Source organism: Salmo trutta, unplaced genomic scaffold (assembly GCF_901001165.1).
Source record: "Salmo trutta unplaced genomic scaffold, fSalTru1.1, whole genome shotgun sequence".
In the NCBI taxonomy this organism is placed as follows: domain Eukaryota; kingdom Metazoa; phylum Chordata; class Actinopteri; order Salmoniformes; family Salmonidae; genus Salmo; species Salmo trutta.
In genome coordinates, this window is record NW_021823319.1 from 1816284 (window position 1) to 1835442 (window position 19159).

The window sequence follows — 19159 nt, forward strand, 5'->3', positions numbered from 1 at the left end:
GAAATGATTTCTGTCTGTCTCTAAATAGCATGGTGTTGCCTGGGGGCAAGCCTCCTCAAGAGACTTTTTAAATTGAATCATTGTCTTTAAGTTACGACACACCTCCAGCACAGTTAGCATCTAAACTACACCCATCCTCCATCATGCTCACCTACTGATCTGAATGGAAGATTTTCATGACTGTGGTGTGAAAAGGGTTTGAACCGATGGGGAAATCATTGTTGCGGAGTGAGAGAAGGTTCACTGACGTGTAATCTTGGCTTCCCTGGAGCACTGCTTCCCTCAGCAGCAGCCCAGCCCTTTATCAGCTGTGGTGGATTAACACACACACACACACACACACACACACACACACACACACACACACACACACACACACACACACACACACACACACACACACACACACACACACACACACACACACACACACACACACACACACACACACACACACACACACACACACACACACACACACACACCACATGGGGAGTAAAAATGTATTCCCATTCAAAATCTAATTTTCCCAAACCCTTAACCTCGGACTTAACCACAAACCTAAACCTAATGCATAACCCTAACCCCTAACTTAAACCTAAACCTAAGATAGCATTTTAACAAGTTTAGGAACTGACTTTAAAAATAAATTTAAAAAGCATACAATGTCAGGACATTCTGGTGACTTGTCAGGTACTCAATGTCCCGACCAGTCACCTCAATGTCCTGACAAGTCACCTCAATGTCCCGACAAGACACCTCAATGTCCTGACAAGTCACCTCAATGTCCCGACAAGACACCTCAATGTCCTGACCAGACACCAGAATGTCCTGACAAGTCACCTCAATGTCCCGACAAGACACCTCAATGTCCTGACAAGACACCTCAATGTCCCGACAAGACACCTCAATGTCCCGACAAGACACCTCAATGTCCTGACAAGTCACCTCAATGTCCTGACAAGTCACCTCAATGTCCTGACAAGTCACCTCAATGTCCTGACAAGTCACCTCAATGTCCTGACAAGACACCTCAATGTCCTGACACCTCAATGTCTACATCACCTCAATGTCCTGACAAGACACCTCAATGTCCTGACAAGTCACCTCAATGTCCTGACAAGTCACCTCAATGTCCTGACAAGTCACCAGAATGTCATGACAAGTCACCAGAATGTCCTGACAAGACACCAGAATGTCCTGACAAGTCACCAGAATGTCCTGACAAGACACCAGAATGTCCTGACAAGACACCAGAATGTCCTGACAAGACACCAGAATGTCCTGACAAGACACCAGAATGTCCTGACAAGACACCAGAATGTCCTGACAAGTCACCAGAATGTCCTGACAAGACACCAGAATGTCCTGACAAGACACCAGAATGTCCTGACAAGTCACCAGAATGTCCTGACAAGACACCAGAATGTCCTGTCAAGACACCAGAATGTCCTGACAAGACACCAGAATGTCCTGACAAGACACCAGAATGTCCTGACAAGACACAACAATGTCCTGACAAGACACCAGAATGTCCTGACAAGACACCAGAATGTCCTGACAAGACACAACAATCTCCTGAACAAATAAAAAGTAAGAAATGTAAAAGAGAACTAAACTGTAACCAGCAGCGTGAGCCAATGACCTCATTGGTTAATAAAGGAGACCATTGTTCTCAGCAGCATCGGGCCTACAGGGGTCCGATATCATCACGTTAAGCCACTTAGCACAATGCTAACCGTAATATAACATACTCAAATAGCAAGCGCTATTCCACTGAAATAGACCAAGGAGGAAAAGCACATCTCAGTAAACCTAATTAACACACTGTCATCAACTGACAGGTTTTTTTTTAAGTAAAATATGAAAAAGTACCCGGGCACTATGAGCAAAAAAAACGAATTCCCTTCTTTGGTTAGTGAAGAAGAACCATTTATTCTCTTCCTGCTGATAACCTCATCGTCCGTTAGGATCTCCATGCTCTCCTCAACAGCCTGTGGTCGTATTTGACACGGTCTGCACTTTGTTCTGGTTCATTGGAAGAAGGAGGCTCTAATGACTCTCTCAGAAAACTCTCAGAAAATTGCTTGTTATTTTCAGGATTTCGGGGGGGGGGGGGTGCATTGTGTCAAGAAGCAGTGCGGCTTGGTTGGATTGTGTTTCGGAGGATGCATGGCTCTCGACCTTTGCCTCTCCCGAGTCCATATGGGAGTTGCAGCGATGAGACAAGACTGTAACTACTACCAATTGGATACCACGAAATTGGGGAGAAAAAAAGGGGTAAAATATATATTTTTTTAATTTAAAAAAAAGTTATTTTAAATGGGCCTTCGCTCAGAAGAAATAGCCCTCTTGTTATTTTTAAATTCAAATTCAAATGAAGATTGTTGATGAAATGAATTACTCGACTGGTGTAGTTTTTCTCCATCTGTTGCTTGGCGCCACCTGCATAAGAATTTAACTATATTTTCAGCACCAGGCGCTGTTCACTTCCTATTGATTGCCTGCGGTTGCAACAAAACATTTCAGCGTCTAAAAAAATGGTCTACTGCCTGCTTTATTAGTTGACTGTCTCCTGCATCCTCTCCTCTCATTGATTAAGTTAAAATGTAACTTTTACATTATTTAAGGGGGGGGGGGGGAGCTGAGAAAGCGCCCCCCTTTTGTCATTTCCATCCCAAGTCGTCTCTTGCTGCTGATCCGGAGTTACAGAACACAGAAGGAAGACACAGGGGGCTTTTTAGGCAAAGACGGCTGGTATTTCTGTAGTGATGTAAGCTCTATTGTAACTGGTATCTGTCTACGTTAATGTTGCCAGATTTAGAAAAGGTCTGATTGTGAGAGTGATTTAATTAGCAGGACTGGGGAGATTCCTACAGCACCAGTCTCATCACCCCGATACGTTCATATCTTTATCCAGGAGACGTCTACAGTATCGTCTGTGTGTGTGTGTGTGTGTGTGTCTGTGTGTGTGTGTGTGCGTGTGTGTGTGCGTGTGTGTGTGGGTGTGTGTGTGTGCGTGTGTGTGTGTGTGTCTGTGTGTGTGTGTGTGTGTGTGTGTGTGTGTGCGTGTGTGTCTGTGTGTGTGTGTGTGTGTCTGTGTGTGTGCGTGTGTGTGTGTGTGTGTGTGTGTGTGTGTGTGTGTGTGTGTGTGTGTGTGTGTGTGTGTGTGTGTGTGTGTGTGTGTGTGTGTGTGTGTGTGTGTGTGCGTGCGCGTGCGTGTGTGTGTGTAGGAGCCACCGTACCGTTCCATATAGACTACATTAGGTACAGGTGTAGGATCTTAATTTGATCACTTTTTTTTGTTTGTTTCTGAGAATTTTCCTGCGCCACAGAAAATGCAGATGAACTTCATGATTTATATAAATTCCTATGAAAAACCTTCACTAATGAGCTTGGTGATTTACATAAATTCCTATGAAAAACCTTCACTAATGAGCTTGGTGATTTACATAAATTCCTATGAAAAACCTCCACTAACACACAACTATATTAACAGTGTTGCACTTTTCATGTCGCCTAGTTTTGTCCAGATAATTGCCTAACCACCGATCAAGCAACATTATGGACTAAACGGTCAAATCCTGTTGCTGCAGGATTATTTTGCCACAACAATACTGGTCAGATTGAGATCCTCAGAGAAATACGTAGTACGTAGTACTGCTAGGTCAAATGTAACAAAAAAACTGCATTTTTAATAAAGAACTGTACAAATTATACATTTGTGACATCAAAATGTAAATGTTTTACATACAGATCTCATATTACTGTAAAGATGTTATATATATATATTTTTTTTACTTTTTTAAATTTTACATTTGTGTAATTTAGCAAATGCTCTTATACAGAGTAAGTAAGTGCATTCATCTTAAGATAGCTAGGTGAAACAACCACATATCACAGTCAAATTTACAGGATACGAACATTCCATTCCATCTAAACAATTGATAGACAGAAGGAGGATCCTAATTTGATCACTCTTTTGTTGCTGAGAATGCAAACATGTAAGTGTATTTGAGTTTTTAAAAAGGCTTCTAAAGTTTGAAATTTCAGACTTTGCCCTAATGACAAATGTATCAACCCCCTACAAAAATGTCCATTCATTATAATCCACATAATAATTCACATTTCCTGTTGTTGCAGAATTATTTTCCTGCTGTAGCAAACTGGCTCAAATTAAGATACTACATCTGTATAGCGTTTGCACAACAACAAAAAAATCATACACATTTATTAAAACCCATGAATTAAATATCGGAGAACAGTAATATTTTACAATATTAAAGGCACTCACAAGCAATCGTTTCTGATGGAACAGTTTTGTGTGCGTGTGTGTGTGTGTGTCTATGTGTGTGTGTGTGTGTGTGTGTGTGTGTGTGTGTGTGTGTGTGTGTGTGTGTGTGTGTGTGTGTGTGTGTGTGTGTGTGTGTGTGTGTGTGTCTGTGTGTGTGTGTGTGTGTGTGTGTGTGTGTGTGTGTGTGTGTGTTTGTGTCTTTGCTGTGCTGCCAGTGTGCAAAGTGGAATTCTCTTTTCCAGTTTTCAACCATTAGCTACATGGTGGCTCCACTAACCAGAACCAGGTGTCTGTCCACATTTCAGCATTGGACCCAGAACGACACTGTTACTGTAAGTAGAACAAGCTGGGATGGTTCTGGTTCATAATGGTATGAATCCTCATATGGACAGGATCTTTGGAGATATTTACATATATATATATATATTGTATAATACATTTGAAATCTACTGATATGTGTCGTATTATATTTGCTGTTACCTAGTGGATTAGCTACAGGTATAGGATCACAATTTGACCTATATTGTCATCGCAAAAAAAAAAAAAAAAAAAAATCCTGCAGCAACAGGATTTGACCGTTTAGTCCATAATGTTGCTTGATCGGTGGTTAGGCTATTAGCTGGACAAAACTAGGCGACATGCAAAGTGCAACACTGTTATTATAACTGTGTTTTATTTTGGGGATTTCAGTTAATTTATGTAAATCACAAATCTCATCTGCATTTCCTCCGTTGCAGGAAAATTCTCAGCAACAAAAGACTAATCGAAGTATGATCCTACACCTGTACTGTAAAGTTGTCACCTGTAGTTAAATTCACTTAAGCAATGTATGGTGTCCGTATTAGGAAAAGGCACCAACTCCTAGTGACTCTGACACAGCTTCCGTGGACGTTCGCTTCCTAATATGGACACCGAGTACGTCAGTCCAGCATGGAACAGTTTGGCTTTGAACACTTTAAACTTATTCCCTCTTCTTGACTTTCTCTCTCCTCCCATGTTTTTAGGAGCGACTGGGTGACGTCATATAAGGTCCTTGTGAGCAACGACAGTCACACCTGGGTCACTCTGAAGAACGGATCACAAGACCTGGTGAGTAGCTAGCTGAGATCATGATCAATAGATATGATTGGGGTGGAGATCAATAGATATGATTGGGGTGTAGATCAATAGATATGATTGGGGTGGAGATCAATAGATATGATTGGGATGGAGATCAATAGATATGATTGGGGTGGAGATCAATAGATATGATTGGGGTGGAGATCAATAGACATGATTGGGATGGAGATCAATAGATATGATTTGGGTGGAGATCAATAGATATGATTGAGGTGGAGATCAATAGACATGATTGGGGTGGAGATCAATAGATATGATTGGGGTGGAGATCAATAGATATGATTGGGGTGGAGATCAATAGATATGATTGGGGTGGAGATCAATAGACATGATTGGGGTGGAGATCAATAGACATGATTGGGGTGGAGATCAATGAGGCATGGTTGATACAGCAGTTTCTGAATGCTCAATTGTTCTCGCTTATTCACTGTATTAGTCAGTCCGTAGATGTACTGTATTACCACGGTCCGTAGATGTACTGTATTACCACGGTCCGTAGATGTACTGTATTATCACGGTCCGTAGATGTACTGTATTACCACGGTCCGTAGATGTACTGTATTACCACGGTCCGTAGATGTACTGTATTACCACGGTCCGTAGATGTACTGTATTATCACGGTCCGTAGATGTACTGTATTACCACGGTCCGTAGATGTACTGTATTACCACGGTCCGTAGATGTACTGTATTACCACGGTCCGTAGATGTACTGTATTATCACGGTCCGTAGATGTACTGTACCATATGTCAACTACCAATCCCTAGTCGCTTATTCACTGTGTTGTTAAACGTCTGCTTGTCTCAGTAGATCTTCATTGGTAACAAGGAGAAAGAGATCCCTGTGTTGAACATGTTTCCTGTGGCTGTAGTGGCTCGTTACATCAGAGTCAATCCTCGTTCCTGGTTCAACCGTGGCAGCATCTGTATGAGAGTGGAGATCCTGGGATGTCCCATGCCAGGTAACTGATGTGTGTTTACTGTGTGATTCTGTGCCGTTAGGTTCCTGTTTGTGGCCCGCCTGTTAGCTTGCATTTATCCTTCGAACCTCTCGTCAACGAGTTGTTTTTCGACCCCACGGGACTTCCCGCTGACCGGATGTTGTTTGTTTGTAGCACCATTCTCTGTAAATCCTAGACACCGTCGCGCGTTTAAAATCCCAGGAGGCCGGGCGTTTCTGAGATAATAGAACCGACGATCAGTCGCTTCGGTCACTCGTTTTGCCCGTTCTAACGTTCAATGGAACAGTAACTGAATGCCTTGATGCCTGTCTGCCTGATTTATATAGAAAGCCACGGCCACGTGACTCACTGTCCGTAGGAGCGAACCCTTTTGGTGAACGGGGTGGTGTACCTAATAAACTGTCCAGTCGGCCTCAGTGTATTAAGGTGAATGGCAGTAGTAGACAAGGGTGTGGTGTACCTAATAAACTGGCCAGTGGGTCTCAGTGTATGGCAGTAGTACCGTTCCCCGGTAGGCTGTCATTGTAAATAAGAATTTGTTCTTAACTGACTTGCATAGTGAAATAAAGGTCAAATGAAATGTATTTGATACCATTCCACTAATTCTGCTCCGGTTATTACCACATGCCTGTCCTCCCCAATGAAGGTGACACCAACCTCCAGATTGTAGTATTGTGATTGTAACAGACTGAGCATTATCAGACCTATTGAGCTCTTCAGTTGACAGATGTACTGTAGTCGATATAGTGATTTGTTCAACGACTTGATATGGGATGTGTTTGTTGTCAGACTCTCAGAACTATTACCACAGACGGAATGAGATCACAACAACAGACAACCTGGACTTCAAACACCACAGCTACAAAGAGATGAGGCATGTAAGTAGAGTACTGCTGGGTAGACACTACACTACACTACACTACACTACACTACACTACACTACACTACACTACACTACACTACACTACACTACACTACACTACACCACACCACACTACACCACACTACACCACACTACACTACACTACACTACACTACACCACACTACACTACACCACACTACACTACACTACACTACACTACACCACACTACACTACACTACACTACACTACTCTACACTACACTACACTACACTACACTACACTACACTACACTACACTACACCACACTACACTACACTACACTACACCACACTACACTACACTACACTACACTACACTACACTACTACACTACACTACACTACACTACACTACACTACACTACACTACACTACACTACACCACACTACACTACACTACACTACACTACACCACACTACACTACACTACACTACACTACACTGCACTACACTGCACTACACTACACTACACTGCACTACACTACACTACACTACACTACACTACACTACACTACACTACACCGCACTACACTACACCACACTACACTACACTACACTACACTACACTACACTACACTACACTACACTACACTGCACTACACCACAGAGTAATGCTGGGCAGACACTACACTACACCACACTACACTACACTACACCACACTACACTACACTACACTACACTACACCACACTACACCACACTACACTACACTACACTACACTACACCACACTACACTACACTACACTACACTACACTACACTACACTACACTACACTACACCACACTACACCACACTACACTACACTACACTACACCACAGTACACTACACTACACCACACTACACTACACTACACCACACTACACTACACTACACCACACCACACTACACTACACTACACTACACTACACTACACCGCACCGCACCGCACCGCACCGCACCGCACCACACCACACCACACCACACCACACCACACTACACTACACTACACTACACCACACTACACTACACCACACTACACCACACTACACTACACTACACTACACTGCACTACACCACACTGCACTGCACTACACTACACTACACTACACCACAGAGTAATGCTGGGCAGACACTACACTACACCACACTACACTGCACTACACCACACTACACTGCACTGCACTACACTACACTGCACCGCACTACACTACACTACACCACACTACACTACACTACACTGCACTACACTACACTACACTACACTACACTGCACTACACTACACTACACTACACTACACTACACTACAGAGTAATGCTGGGCAGACACTACACTGCACTACACCACACTACACCACACTACACTACACTACACTACACTACACTACACTACACCACAGAGTAATGCTGGGCAGACACTACACTACACCACACTACACTGCACTACACCACACTACACTGCACTGCACTACACTACACTACACTACACTGCACCGCACTACACTACACTACACCACACTACACTACACTACACTACACTACACTACACTGCACTACACTACACTACACTACACTACACTGCACTACACTACACTACACCACACTACACTACACCACACTGCACCGCACTACACCACACTACACTACACTACACTACACTGCACTACACTACACTACACTACACTACACTACACTACAGAGTAATGCTGGGCAGACACTACACTACACTACACTGCACTACACTGCACTACACCACACTACACCACACTACACTACATTACACTACACTACACTACACTGCACTACACTGCACTACACCACACTACACCATACTACACTATACTACACTACACTACACTACACTACACTACACCACACTACACTACACTGCACTACACTACAGAGTAATGCTGGGCAGACACTACACTACACCACACTACACTACACCACACTACACCACACTACACCACACTACACTACACTACACTACACTACACTACACCACACTACACCACCCTACACTACACTACACTACACTACACCACACTACACTACACTACACCACACTACACTACACTGCACTACACTACACCACACTACACTACACCACACTACACCACACTACACTACACTACACTACACTACACTACACCACACCACACTACACTACACTACACTACACTACACCACACTACACTACACTACACTACACTACACTACACTACACTACACCACACCACACTACACTACACTACACTACACTACACTACACTACACTACACTACACTACACCACACTACACTACACTACACTACACTACACCACACTACACTACACTACACTACACTACACCACACTACACTACACTACACTACACTGCACTACACCACACTGCACTGCACTACACTACACTACACTACACCACAGAGTAATGCTGGGCAGACACTACACTACACCACACTACACTGCACTACACCACACTACACTGCACTGCACTACACTACACTGCACCGCACTACACTACACTACACCACACTACACTACACTACACTGCACTACACTACACTACACTACACTACACTGCACTACACTACACTACACTACACTACACTACACTACACTACACTACACTACAGAGTAATGCTGGGCAGACACTACACTGCACTACACCACACTACACCACACTACACTACACTACACTACACTACACTACACCACAGAGTAATGCTGGGCAGACACTACACTACACCACACTACACTGCACTACACCACACTACACTGCACTGCACTACACTACACTACACTACACTGCACCGCACTACACTACACTACACCACACTACACTACACTACACTACACTACACTACACTGCACTACACTACACTACACTACACTACACTGCACTACACTACACTACACCACACTACACTACACCACACTGCACCGCACTACACCACACTACACTACACTACACTACACTACACTGCACTACACTACACTACACTACACTACACTACAGAGTAATGCTGGGCAGACACTACACTACACTACACTGCACTACACTGCACTACACCACACTACACCACACTACACTACACTACACTACACTACACTACACTGCACTACACTGCACTACACCACACTACACCATACTACACTATACTACACTACACTACACTACACTACACTACACTACACCACACTACACTACACTGCACTACACTACAGAGTAATGCTGGGCAGACACTACACTACACTACACCACACTACACCACACTACACCACACTACACTACACTACACTACACTACACTACACCACACTACACCACCCTACACTACACTACACTACACTACACCACACTACACTACACTACACCACACTACACTACACTGCACTACACTACACCACACTACACTACACCACACTACACACCACACTACACTACACTACACTACACTACACCACACTACACTACACCACACTACACTACACTACACTACACTACACCACACCACACTACACTACACTACACTACACTACACCACACTACACTACACTACACTACACTACACTACACTACACCACACCACACCACACTACACTACACTACACTACACTACACTACACTACACTACACTACACTATACCACACCACACTACACTACACCACACTACACTACACTATACCACACTACACTATACCACACCACACTACACTACACTGCACTACACTACACCACACTACACTACACTACACCACACTACACTATACCACACTACACTACACCACACTACACTACACTACACCACACCACACTATACCACACCACACTACACTATACCACACCACACTACACTACACCACAGAGTAATGCTGGGCAGACACTACACTACACTACACTACAGAGTAATGCTGGGCAGACACTACACTACACTACACTACACTACACCACACTACACTACACTACACTACACTACACTACACTACACTACACCACACTGCACTACACTACACTACACTACAGGGTAATGCTGGGCAGACACTACACTACACTACACTACACTACACCACACTACACTACACCACACTACACTACACTACACTACACTACACCACAGAGTAATGCTGGGCAGACACTACACTACACTACACTACACTACACTACACTACACTACACTACACCGCACTACACTACACTACACCACACCACACCACACTACACTACACTACACTACACTACACTACACTACACTACACTACACTACACCACAGAGTAATGCTGGGCAGACACTACACTACACTACACTACACCACAGTACACTACACTACACCACACTACACTACACTACACTACACTACACTACACTACACTACACCACACCACACTACACTACACTACACTACACTGCACTACACCACACCACACTACACCACACTACACTACACCACACTACACTACACTACACTACACTACACTACACTACACCACACTACACTACACTACACTACACTACACTACACTACACTACACTGCACTACACCACAGGGTAATGCTGGGCAGACACTACACCACACCACAGAGTAATGCTGGGCAGACACTACACTACACTACACTACACTACACCACAGAGTACTGCTGGGCAGACACTACACCACACTACACCACAGAGTAATGCTGGGCAGACACTACACTACACTACACTACACCACAGAGTAATGCTGGGCAGACACTGCAAGCGAAATTGACGAACCCAGTCTATGCTCTGGAGAGAGTCAATTTAAACCAATAAACAGTTAAATTTTACCAATGTACTTTATTAGAGTCTTTGTTATGAAAATGAAAGATTTGGTAATTCGTTATATGATTAAAAAAATATATATATATTACATTATCACAGTGGAGTGATGCTATTGTAGCTCATGGGGATGTGTGAATTTAACTCCTCAGCCTTTAGTGTCCCCCAGCGAATAGTTAGCCTAAGGACCTGACTGGCCCGAGCTTCAGGAGGGCAGTCACGACTGCTAGCAAGGCAGAGTTGGCCCCAGGTACGGGCAGAATCGGGAGGAAAGTGGTAGCCGCTAACGAAGCAACGAAACATCATATCTGAAATCAATTTCACCATGTGGAAGGCTCTGGGACGCTTGATCCCTACTAGATCTACAGCTGATGAAGGTAGTTAATGAGGTATTCTCTACTGGCTCTACAGCTGATGAAGGTAGTTATTGAGGTATTCTCTACTGGCTCTACAGCTGATGAAGGTGGTTAATGAGGTGTTCTCTACTGGCTATACAGCTGATGAAGGTAGTTAATGAGGTATTCTCTACTGGCTCTACAGCTGATGAAGGTAGTTAATGAGGTATTCTCTACTGGCTCTACAGCTGATGACGGTGGTGTAATGAGGTGTTCTCTACTGGCTCTACAGCTGATGAAGGTAGTTATTGAGGTATTCTCTACTGGCTCTACAGCTGATGAAGGTAGTTAATGAGGTATTCTCTACTGGCTCTACAGCTGATGAAGGTGGTGTAATGAGGTGTTCTCTACTGGCTCTACAGCTGATGAAGGTAGTTAATGAGGTGTTCTCTACTGGCTCTACAGCTGATGACGGTGGTGTAATGAGGTGTTCTCTACTGGCTCTACAGCTGATGAAGGTAGTTAATGAGGTATTCTCTACTGGCTCTACAGCTGATGAAGGTAGTTAATGAGAAGTGCCCCAACATCACAAGGATCTACAACATCGGCAAGAGCCACAGCGGACAGAAACTCTACGCCATCGAGATCTCAGACAACCCCGGAGAGCATGAACGAGGTAAGACCAGAGAAAGGGCTCAGACAGGATGTTTTTACTTGATTCAGTCCTGGAAGTAAAGTTCTCTGGGTTCAAGTGGTGATTGTTGTTGTATTATTACATAAAATGGTTAATCTCTTCATCATACGCCTTTTCACATTTTGTTCTCTCTCTCTCGCTCTCCCTCCCTCCCTCCCTCCCTCCCTCCCTCCCTCCCTCCCTCCTCTCCCCAGGTGAACCAGAGTTTCGCTACACTGCCGGTTCCCACGGTAACGAGGTGCTGGGCCGAGAGCTGCTCCTGCTGCTGATGCAGTTCATGTGTCAGGAGTACCTGTCGGGTAGCCCGCGGATACGTCACCTGGTGCACGAGACCAGGATACACCTGCTCCCCTCCGTCAACCCCGACGGGTACGACAAAGCCCTTGAAGTGGTAGGTGTGCGTAGCTGAAAAAAAAAAACATAAACCCCCCACAGCTGATATTGTAAATATTGACTCCATCATTAAGGTGGTACTGAAACATACGACAGATACAACTGACTCTTCTGAGACACGTGTTGATGGTCTGCTGCTTATCAGCCATGTGATTGTCAGATTAAAGGTTTTTCTTTTCAAAGTCACAAGTCTTGTATATCAGCCATGTGATTGTCAGATTAAAGATTCTCTTCAAAGTCATAAGTCAAAAACTGGTCCTTCACCCAGTTCAATGTAACAGTGATGGGTTTAGGTTACTGTCCTTCATATTCACCCAGTTCAATGTAACAGTGATGGGTTTAGGATACTGTCCTTCACCCAGTTCAATGTAACAGTGATGGTTTAGGATACTGTCCATCACCCAGTTCAATGTAACAGTGATGGGTTTAGGATACTGTCCTTCATATTCACCAAGTTCAATGTAACAGTGATGGGTTTAGGATACTGGTTCTTCATATTCACCCAGTTCAATGTAACAGTGATGGGTTTAGGATACTGTCCTCCATATTCACCCAGTTCAATGTAACAGTGATGGGTTTAGGATACTGTCCTTCATATTCACCCAGTTCAATGTAACAGTGATGGGTTTAGGATACTGTCCTTCACCCAGTTCAATGTAACAGTGATGGGTTTAGGTTACTGTCCTTCACCCAGTTCAATGTAACAGTGATGGTTTAGGATACTGTCCTCCATATTCACCCAGTTCAATGTAACAGTGATGGGTTTAGGATACTGTCCTTCACCCAGTTCAATGTAACAGTGATGGTTTAGGATACTGTCCTTCACCCAGTTCAATGTAACAGTGATGGGTTTAGGATACTGTCCTTCATATTCACCCAGTTCAATGTAACAGTGATGGCTTTAGGATACTGTCCTTCACCCAGTTCAATGTAACAGTGATGGGTTTAGGTTACTGTCCATCACCCAGTTCAATGTAACAGTGATGGGTTTAGGATACTGTCCTTCATATTCACCAAGTTCAATGTAACAGTGATGGGTTTAGGATACTGGTTCTTCATATTCACCCAGTTCAATGTAACAGTGATGGGTTTAGGATACTGTCCTCCATATTCACCCAGTTCAATGTAACAGTGATGGGTTTAGGATACTGTCCTTCACCCAGTTCAATGTAACAGTGATGGGTTTAGGATACTGTCCTTCACCCAGTTCAATGTAACAGTGGTGGTTTAGGTTACTGTCCTTCATATTCACCCAGTTCAATGTAACAGTGATGGGTTTAGGATACTGTCCTTCATATTCACCCAGTTCAATGTAACAGTGATGGGTTTAGGATACTGTCCTTCACCCAGTTCAATGTAACAGTGATGGGTTTAGGATACTGTCCTTCACCCAGTTCAATGTAACAGTGGTGGTTTAGGTTACTGTCCTTCATATTCACCCAGTTCAATGTAACAGTGATGGGTTTAGGATACTGTCCTTCATATTCACCCAGTTCAATGTAACAGTGATGGGTTTAGGATACTGTCCTTCACCCAGTTCAATGTAACAGTGATGGGTTTAGGATACTGTCCTTCACCCAGTTCAATGTAACAGTGATGGGTTTAGGTTACTGTCCTTCACCCAGTTCAATGTAACAGTGATGGGTTTAGGATACTGTCCTTCACCCAGTTCAATGTAACAGTGATGGGTTTAGGATACTGTCCTTCATATTCACCCAGTTCAATGTAACAGTGATGGTTTAGGATACTGTCCATCACCCAGTTCAATGTAACAGTGATGGGTTTAGGATACTGTCCTTCATATTCACCAAGTTCAATGTAACAGTGATGGGTTTAGGATACTGTCCGTCACCCAGTTCAATGTAACAGTGATGGGTTTAGGATACTGTCCTCCATATTCACCCAGTTCAATGTAACAGTGATGGGTTTAGGATACTGGTTCTTCATATTCACCCAGTTCAATGTAACAGTGATGGGTTTAGGATACTGTCCTTCACCCAGTTCAATGTAACAGTGATGGGTTTAGGATACTGTCCTTCACCCAGTTCAATGTAACAGTGATGGGTTTAGGATACTGTCCTTCATATTCACCCAGTTCAATGTAACAGTGATGGGTTTAGGATACTGTCATTCACCCAGTTCAGTGTAACAGTGATGGGTTTAGGATACTGTCCTTCATATTCACCCAATTCAATGTAACAGTGATGGGTTTAGGATACTGTCCTTCATATTCACCCAGTTCAATGTAACAGTGATGGGTTTAGGATACTGTCCTTCACCCAGTTCAGTGTAACAGTGGTGGGTTTAGGTTACTGTCATTCACCCAGTTCAATGTAACAGTGATGGGTTTAGGTTACTGGGCTTCATATTCACCCAGTTCAATGCAACATCGATAGGTTTAGGCTATTACATGATACTGTAATGTTCCATCATGAGGTGGCTACACCTTAGCCTGTGAATTACAGTTTATAACGTAGGTGAACACAGGTCGAGAGGAATTAGAGTAATCAAGAAGACAGACGTTGATACATTCAGTACCGCCTTGCACTCTCTTGCCTTCATTTAGCTAGTTCATTATTATTTATTATTTTTTATTTTATTTAGACGGTAGATCAGCGTTAATATTGCAGATAGGTTGTAGCTTCCATCAATCTAATTGTCTGCATCATTTTCAATCCCCCATATAAGTATTTTTTAGTAAGTATATATATATATATATACACATCTCTTTTTAAAATATATTTCCCTTAATTATTTTCCCCTAATCCTACTGTCCAATCCCCTAATTGGACTAAACTAATTCAATATATTTATCTTCTTTATTATTTTCCCCTAGCCTTACCATCCCTCCCCTAATTGGACTAAACTAATAGACAACAACACTTAGGCTTCTACTTCCAGCTTATACATACCATATACAGTACCAGTTAAAAGTTTGGACACATCTACTCATTCAAGGGTTTTTCTTAATTTTTTTTACTATTTTCTACATTGTAGAATAATAGTGAAGATATCAACACTATGAAATAACACATATGGAATCATGTAGTAACCAAAAAAAAGTGTTAAACAAATCAAAATATATTTGATATTTGAGGTTCTTCAAAGTAGCCACCCTTTGTCTTGATGCCAGCTTTGCTCACTCTTGGCATTTCCCTTCGCTTGTGGACTTCAGTGCACAACACATCAGCCATCTGTGACCAGACGAAAAAACATTTCCAAGCCAAGCCTTCATATCATAACCGCTACACACAGCCTACATCATTGTCACCATATTAGCTAACGTCATGGTCAACATAGCTACTAGAACTAACATGTTAGTAAACCCGCTACAATCATACAGTACAGTGCAGTGTACAGTCAGCAAGCAGTTTAGCAGTTACATCGGCGGGCCCCGGTGGCAATAAATTAATTAAACCAAAAGCTTACCTTGACTTGGAAGTGTTCCAGTTCCAGCTAGCTAACATAGCATCCCTCTCCGTTTGAACCAGGTGTTTGAGTAGGCTAAACTAGCTAGCTCCATTCGCTAGCTAAGTAAGTGAAAGTTAAAAAAAATGACAACTAAATATAGTTATCTCTCTCTCTCTCGCTCTCTTGCTTCTCCTTCATTTTTGAAGAAATTAATTTGTTGTCTTTGAGTCAACTACTCACCACATGTTATACACTGCAGTGCTAGCTAGCTGTAGCTTATGCTTTCAATAATAGATTCATTCTCTGATCCTCCGTTCATGCTGCAAGAACTTAATTAATGACTGTGTAAGTCTATGGAAAGGGGGTGAGAACCATGAGCCTCCTAGGTTTTGTATTGAAGTCAATGTACCCAGAGGAGGACGGAAGCTAGCTGTCCTCCGAGCTACACCATGGTGCTACCCTACAGAGTGCTGCTGAGGCTACTATAAACCTTCATTACAAAACAGTGTGTTTTAATCAATTATTTGTTACGTGAATATATTTAGTATAGTTTTATTTTTTTTTAAAAGGATAACTTTTATAATGTTTCACTATTTAAATGTTTATGAAATTCAATGAGGAGGATGGTCCTACCCTTCCTCCCCCTAAGGAGCCTCCACTGAGTGATTCGTTTAAAACCATTTTGGGGACCTCCATGTCTGATAAGAGAATTATCTAATAGAGGTAAATGAATCAATAAACCATGATGAATTATTAGTCATACAGCATGGTTAATGAATAATCAATGTAATGATCAATGTAGTGATCGATTGGTCTGATTAGTTTCAGAAAATCCAGGAGAGGGAAAGAAATGTGTGTATGCAATTAATATAGACAGCAGGGGACAGATGGTAAAGGAAGTACAACTTCAAAGGGTTCCTAACCTTGAGGGAAAGGAACAGGCTGAGCTGGATAGTGATACACTTTGTGTGTGAGGTCAATGGGGGATGCAGGTCACCAACAGTTTGTGTGTAAATGCATGTGCGTAAGTAAGCAAGAACTATATAATAACTGTTTTGTTATCCTGACGCCAGAACGTTCTCATGAATAAAGCTACTTAAACCTTTTGCAGAAAGCTGAGTCCTTGCCTAATTATTTTAACCCATTGTCTTACAAACCTTGGGCATTAGTCAAGGCGAATTGATTATTGATTATTATCATCAAGATATAAAATTCCTTTAACAATGTCTTAATTATCTGCTCTCACGTTTCACCATGTGTCACTCTCCTGTTGTCCCTCAGGGTTCGGAGCTGAGTGGCTGGTCCCTGGGTCGGTGGAGTCAGGACGGAGTAGACATCCACCATAACTTCCCGGACCTCAACTCTATCCTGTGGGAGGCTGAAACAAAGAAATGGATCCCCAGAAAGATGCTCAACCACCACGTGCCCATCCCCGAATGGTACCAGTCCAAGAACTCCACGGTTTGTAAATGCCACGCAAGATTCTGAGAAGTGTTTGAAAGTCGTTTGATAGAGGAATTCTCGGACATCCAGAACTGGAAAATAGAAATGAGAAAAGATACTATTGAAACTAGCGAAGTCACCCCCCCCCCCCACCCCCGTTAACGGAAACTTGCAGCCAGATTCGAGCAGCAGTCTGGGCCAAATGTCCCCTTACGAAATTGGAAAGATGCGAGCACCTGTGAAATTGTGATTTGTCCAAATTATAATTTATGAAAAAACAGAGCACCCGAACAAAGTTCCTTGTTAGTCGTCGACTCCCACAGTTTGTTGATAGAGGACTTCCTGTTCTCATCCTGTCACAATGACTCCATGACAGATAGAGGACTTCTGGTTTTCACCCTGTCACAATGACTCCATGACAGATAGAGGACTTCCTGTTTTCATCCTGTCATAATGACTCCATGACAGATAGAGGACTTCCTGTTTTCATCCTGTCATAATGACTCCATGACAGATAGAGGACTTCCTGTTCTCATCCTGTCACAATGACTCCATGACAGATAGAGGACTTCTGGTTTTCACCCTGTCACAATGACTCCATGACAGATAGAGGACTTCTGGTTTTCACCCTGTCACAATGACTCCATGACAGATAGAGGACTTCCTGTTTTCATCCTGTCATAATGACTCCATGACAGATAGAGGACTTCCTGTTCTCATCCTGTCATAATGACTCCATGACAGATAGAGGACTTCCTGTTCTCATCCTGTCACAATGACTCCATGACAGATAGAGGACTTCTGGTTTTCACCCTGTCACAATGACTCC

The 19159-nt window shown here is 43.0% G+C and overlaps 1 protein-coding gene across 2 annotated transcripts in view; it reads left to right on the forward strand.

Moving 5' to 3' along the window:
- The window catches only part of LOC115190091 (inactive carboxypeptidase-like protein X2), a 101492-nt gene that overhangs the window by 51452 nt on the left and 30881 nt on the right, over positions 1 to 19159 (forward strand). The window contains exons 4-9 of one of the 2 annotated variants that reach the window (XM_029748567.1): positions 5299 to 5383; positions 6225 to 6375; positions 7165 to 7253; positions 12942 to 13065; positions 13278 to 13474; positions 18169 to 18348. In XM_029748567.1, coding sequence (XP_029604427.1) covers positions 5299 to 5383; positions 6225 to 6375; positions 7165 to 7253; positions 12942 to 13065; positions 13278 to 13474; positions 18169 to 18348 — 826 coding nt within the window. Of the gene's footprint in view, positions 1 to 5298; positions 5384 to 6221; positions 6376 to 7164; positions 7254 to 12941; positions 13066 to 13277; positions 13475 to 18168; positions 18349 to 19159 lie in introns of those variants that run through there. The other variant, XM_029748566.1, reaches the window with a different exon arrangement.